Source organism: Telopea speciosissima, chromosome 3, assembly GCF_018873765.1.
Source record: "Telopea speciosissima isolate NSW1024214 ecotype Mountain lineage chromosome 3, Tspe_v1, whole genome shotgun sequence".
Classification (NCBI taxonomy): domain Eukaryota; kingdom Viridiplantae; phylum Streptophyta; class Magnoliopsida; order Proteales; family Proteaceae; genus Telopea; species Telopea speciosissima.
In genome coordinates this window covers 16,622,205-16,628,462 of record NC_057918.1, presented here as the reverse complement: position 1 = coordinate 16,628,462, position 6,258 = coordinate 16,622,205, and the positions used below count along the sequence as shown (strand labels likewise).

The following is a 6,258-nucleotide window of genomic DNA, read 5'->3' as shown; positions in this document are numbered from 1 at the left end:
CACATCTGATGGAAGAAACAAAGAGCTCCAGATATGTATCTCAATTTCAAGGAAGATACACTTGGAACAATTCTTAGAAATACTTTTTGAAGCTTCCACTATTACCGAGACCTCAAAACTGAAATCATTAACCGAGAATAAGCTCCACAGGTGGAAATCAATGACGACGAGGGCGAGAAAAAACGAAGGAAGAAGGAACTGAAACGAGATAGAAAACGAATATCATTTAATAGACAGTAATCTCCTTGTGCCTTGAAGTTTGAATTTCGGATCTCAACATAGCTGACAAAAGGAGAAAGAAAAGATTCGATACTCAAATAGAACTTTAATTTCAGCTTCAAGTCTTTAACTAACTGGTTCATCGCCGTATTGCCGCCTCTGCAAAGTGGAAACTACCAATTTAGCTTTAAACTTCAAACGTTAAAAAGGCAAAGGAAAAAAGAAAAGAAACTAGCAGTTACGATTCTTCCGAAGTCCAAACGAGATCGGTTGTTCAAGTAAATATATTACACGAATGCCACTGTTCATGGTTTTGGGAGTACTGGAGCAACGCTACTCTACTATTAAAGTACGTACTCCTTATGGACCATTCTCTGGTCGTGACCTTCTAACCGTTAGATACTTAGAATTGTAACAAATAAACACATGGAATGGATTAAAAGTCAACAGTTTTGATGGGTAAAATCAGTTTGTTAAAAATCTGATGGATTTGTATGAAATAAGGTGCCTCATCAGATATTTTCCTTTTACGTGGTCCTTGGTCAGAAATGGACTAATGGCGACCTTTCCAACGAAGAAATTAAAAAATTGAAAACGAAATGAAAGGAAAGGAAAAGAATTATTAGGGTGGGAAACTGGGAATTAGATGGACAACTGGCAAGACCTTCAGACAGAAAATTCGACTGTTGTCCGTCACGTATACATGAGATAAACGGCTCATGGCTGTTATTGTGTCTCTAGGCCAGGGAGCGAACAGAACGGTGCGCTTGCTACAAAACGATGAGCTTAGAGCACGAGAACTCCAAAGCCGACACTTCCATGGTTTTAGCCTTTTACGTATATGCTATCGGTATTGACACCCTATACCTAAAAAAAAAGGTTTTAGGTATAGGGTATCGATATTGATATCGTATCAGATATGGGGTTAGTATCAGTCTATATCGATCGTATCGGATGATTTTACCCTCAAAGATATCGATATCTGATCATATTTTGACAAGTATATTCTCCGTCTATACTGTATTCATGTTGTTCACCAATCCATTATCGTTGTCGATTATCAATTAACCTCTGATTGGTCAACACCGATACCAATAACTGGCCAATATTGGATCGATATACAGTACAGACACATTTAGTATGATTGTCAAAATGCCCTATGGTATTGGTATATTTTGGGTCAAAGATAAATTTATCGAAAAGGAGGGCAAAGAGAAGAACACGAAACTTCTTGATTACATAATTCTAGAAACTAGTAGTTGGAATTTGGTTAGACCATCTTGTTTGTCAAAGGTAGGACCTTCCTTGCTAGAAAATGGACAACCTTAATTCTATTTTTAAGAATAAATAGGAACGACCAATTATCAAACTTCAAGACATGTAGGAAAGGTTCCAATAACGAATGTGTAAAGAACCAAGCCATATATTTGTATTGTGTTTGAGTCGGATGTAATGAATTTTATGTTTCAATTCAGGTTTTCTTAGTTTTTCACTTTTTCCATAAAAAATGTAAGAACCTATTTTTCACCAAAAAGGGTCAATTTCATAAAAAAACTTAGGTTTAAATCCTTTTTACATATATTAAAAGTTTGCTAAAATAGACCAAGGGAGATTATAACCTACACTTGCCATCCAAATTGCTGCAACATATGTAAACTTTCAAACTCCAACCACAAAAAAGTGGTGGTGGGTAAAAAGATCCCCACGTCAACAGTGTGAAGATATTTCTCCATGTTCTCTCACATCCAGCATGTAAATCCCGCATTGACACTCTTTCTCCCTTCTATTCATGTGGTCTCCCTATTGGATGAAAGTGTCTCCCACATCATGATTGGTGTAGGGTAAAAGATTCCTCTCACATTGTCACCATGGAAAACCTTTTTAAAATACAAACTATCATTTTTTAGTATGGAATTTGGACATCTTTTGAACCCAAAATTCAACAAATAGGATTTGCCCACACATGAAATGGGGTCTGAAGTATATCTCTTATACAAACATCCATGTTGTTGAGTAGGGTGTCAATTTGGGTCTAGAATCGAGAACCATCCCAGAATTGACCTGCTTCTGGGAGTTGGTTTGGAATCGATTGTTAAATGGGATGAGATAGTTCTAGGATGGGTTTGTCAGTGGGTCCATAACCAAAAGTGTGTTGGGGATGTACCCAAAATACCATGCCCAGATCCTGGTTCGGACTGAGCGATACGCGCTGGCTGGTGTGCAATAAGAAAATAAAGTTGTACCTTCTCTCACAAGACGTTTTTTGGGAATTGACAAGCGCTTAATTCTACAATTGGTATCAAAGCAGATGATCGTAAATTTGATCCTACAAATTGCAATAAAGAACCATCTAGAAATGGAACCGCTAAACCTATTTAACATGCTTAAATTACTTATTTTGGATTAATTAATATATATTAGTTATGACTTATATAAAGTTATGTTGTAATTATAAGAAAAAATTAAGGATTATCAGTTATATTGTTAATTGTTATTAAAAAATGCCAATCAGATTGTCACATACTTAAGAATTGTTGTATGACTATTTGTATGCTTGGGAATATATAGACAATTATTTGTCCACTTGGAAAGGTTTTGCGTATTTTGAAATATTTGACCGTCCAATTATTAAATGGAACCGGATCCTAAAATTTTGGGAATAATTTAGTAAATGGAATGGTTCTAGGATTGGCCCCTTGGGATTGGAATTGATAAGGAGCTTTCTAAATTACCCAAAACTTTAGTTGAGTATTGGCTGAAATGAGTGATTTAGAGGTTCAATTACCTTTTTCTCCCCTCAAAAGGTGATTTAAAGATGCCAAATTATGGTTAGTCAAGTTGTGGCAAATTAAAGAGTAAAGATTAATTGCTATTTTACCAGTAAGTGAATAGAATCTTTAAAGTTCTAAAAAAAGGATTTTCTTATTGACACGTGTTTTTTTTTTTTGGGTAGGATATTGACACGCTTTATTATGTCAAATAAGTTTTACCCTTTTGGTATAACACACTTATTTCAGCGAGGGTCAAATCTTGTAATTTGCCGCATGTATTCAAATAAGCCTACAAGAAAATGATGAACTTTTTGTAGATGACAGATTTGTAAAGACGCTTCTATTATAGAGCCATTTTTGAGAGAGAGATTAACGTGCTGCCCATTTATATCAGCATCTTACATCATGAAAGGGAAAAGAAAGGAAACAAAACAATAGGTTTAATAAGAAGAGAAAAAAGGGGAAGAACACCAACACACTAAGAGCGTGTACTTCCTTTCCCAACTCTTTTTTAAACCTAATTTGAAGAAGATTTGAGGAAGAGAATACGATTCATTGAGCGGAGCAGGGTATGCTGGCACCTCTATGTCTATCTTTCTTCAACTTACATAAAGCGATCTGGCTGCCTTCCAAAGCATGATACTGTTTTATTCCACCGCATAAGTATGCTCCCCCATGCCGCTTGCTTAGAGAAACCTCTCTCAAAAAACACAAAAATTGTAAAAAAGGGTTTATTTTTTGAGAATCAAAAAAGGTTTACATGGTCTAGAAAGGGAACAAAAACTTCACATCAATCATCAATGATGAGATACGGGTGAATTCAAATGCAAGATAGAAATCTCTTGGACCAAGTGGAGATTTATTTAAAGTTCTCCGGCACGATGTTCTGATCTGATGGTTCAACATATCGTCTCCAGAACCAGTGGTTCTGAAAAAGAAAGACTATCTCCTCTATAGGGACTTGCTTTGTTTCTGGCAAGAGGAAGTAAATGAAGCAGGTCATGACCATAATCAAGGCTGCGAATAGTATGAAGATTCCATACTGGAGGTGACAGAGAGATACTAAGAAACACTGTGCAACCAGTGCTGTAAAGAAGAGGTTATTGCATACAACTATGCTCTGCCCAGCTGATCTTGTTTCCAGAGGGAAGAGCTCACTTGGTACTAACCATCCCAGAGGACCCCATGACCAACCAAAAGCAAGAACAAAAGAACAAACCATTACAACTAGGATTGCTGCGTATACTTTAGGAATTTCCGATCCATGTCCAAACTCGAGGGCAAGAATAATGGCCACCACCAGCTGCAGAAACACAGGAAGGAAATTAAGCATTTGGGTAAGCTCTCTTGATTAATTAGTCTTAAAAATTTGCAGGAAACAGAGAGTCTAATTAAGGGGAGAAAGATGGGAGAAGGGAAATTAATTAATTAATTAATTACCATGGCGATGATCATTTGGCAACCACCTTCCAAGAAGAGGAATCTCCTACCTTTCCGATCAACAATATACATGGAAACGAAAGTCGCAAGCACAAGCATACTATTGGTTATAATGGATGAGTAAAGAGAGGAGTCTGAGCTGAAACCCACTGTCTGAAAGATGACTGGAGAATAGAAAAGTATGGAATTCATGCCGGTGAGTTGCTGGAATGCTGGGATACCCAAAGCTGCTATAACCAATTGTGGGCGATTCTTTCTTGCGAAAATGTTCCTGAAGGGATGTTTAATGGCACGAGCTGCTTCGCTTGCATTTTGGAGATCCTGAAACTCTGCATCTACATTAGGGGTGCCTCTAATTCTTTCCAAGTTGGTTCTTGCTTCTTCTAATTTACCTTGCTCAACAAGGCTATTGGGAGTTTCAGGAAGGAAAATACCCCCAATAAACATAAGAGCAGCAGGGACCATGGCTAGACCGAGAGACAATCTCCAACCCCATGGATGGATTTTGTCTGTGAAGAAGTTGATAATATTCGCCACAAAAATGCCGAGACAGGTAGTTAGCTGGAAAAGTTGGTTAATCATGCCTCGGATCTTGGGAGGTGCTGTTTCTGAGAGATAGAGAGGGACGGCTTGATTTCCAAATCCAATGCCGAAACCCAGAAGAACTCGGCCAATAATGAGCATGGTGATGTTGACAGCGCAGGCGTTGAGGAGCCCTCCAAGGAAGAAGCTGACAGAGCCAAAGAGAATGCTTGCTCTCCTTCCCTTTATTCTGCTCAAATATGAGGCCCCAAATGTGGAAACAAGGCCGGCGAAGTAGAGAGAGGAAGTGAAGAGCGTGAGGATCTGGTCATCGTACTTGCAATAATCTGTCTCATTGAGATGTTTGTGTTTCCTTGCTAAAATGTCGGGGAAGAAAATTTTCAAGAAGTCATCCATGGAAGTCACACCACCTGAAAGTGAGACAACACCAAGTAATTAGATAGGAGTAGCTCTCTTGCTCACTTCTTGAATTCATACTCAGAAGGAACATACCTAGCAGAGCCTTTGTTGCATTCAGTATTACAATAGCATACTGAAAACACATATGATTGAATTTGGCTCTGAAATTTAAAAATTTTTCGAACAAGATCGATCATATCTTATATATCCAATAGTTGGCTGTAATTAGCATAAAGTATAAGAGTTTGGAACAGGTTTGCGGCTAGATTCAAGAGACCGAATTTTCCTCAAGCCATAGTGAAGGAGGAATTCCTTCACCTCTCTAAGTCTCAGCTCTCACTGGGCACTAATTGCACTCTTGGTGGGTAACAGGGACACTGTAGGACACTTGCACAATTTTTCCTGTTATATTCGTAGTTTCATGTGAGTGATTTTGACTTGTGTTCTTCCGTTGTCCATCCAAACCACTCTTAAGGGTCCCTCAGTAAGATAAGCCAGACTTGTAAGCGTTAACTTGAAGTGACCACTGGGTCGAATTATTGGAAATATGCAGAAATGAGAATCCAAAATAAATTCACAGACCCAGAAGGAATTACTAAACTTATAACACAACCCAGATCACAAATTGCCGAACAGAGAGATGAGCAGGAAGAGGGAAGATCAAACAATTGAGATCATAGAGAGAGAATGCTTACCAGAAACACCCAGATCATATCCGAAAAGAGAACCTCCAAGCGCAGCAACGCAGCAGGCAAAGATAAAAGCATTTGTGATTCTATACTCATAGAGGTGAGCCCTCTTTGCAGCCTCTGGGTCCAGAAATCCTCCCCCTGCCATTGATGATCAATAAACCCCCCCTTCTCTTTCAAACTTCCTCTCTCTTAGT

The 6,258-nt window shown here is 38.3% G+C and overlaps 1 protein-coding gene across 1 annotated transcript; it reads right to left on the bottom strand.

Annotated features, from left to right (window-relative positions):
* Nucleotides 1-3,811: 3,811 nt before the first annotated feature.
* Nucleotides 3,812-6,258, bottom strand: LOC122657138 (sugar transport protein 14-like). Its single transcript, XM_043851922.1, has 3 exons — nucleotides 6,068-6,258; nucleotides 4,431-5,383; nucleotides 3,812-4,293 (listed from the first exon to the last, which is right to left on the bottom strand). The coding sequence occupies exons 1-3, from the start codon at nucleotides 6,207-6,209 to the stop codon at nucleotides 3,850-3,852; spliced, it is 1,539 nt and encodes a 512-aa protein (XP_043707857.1). The 5' UTR covers nucleotides 6,210-6,258; the 3' UTR covers nucleotides 3,812-3,849.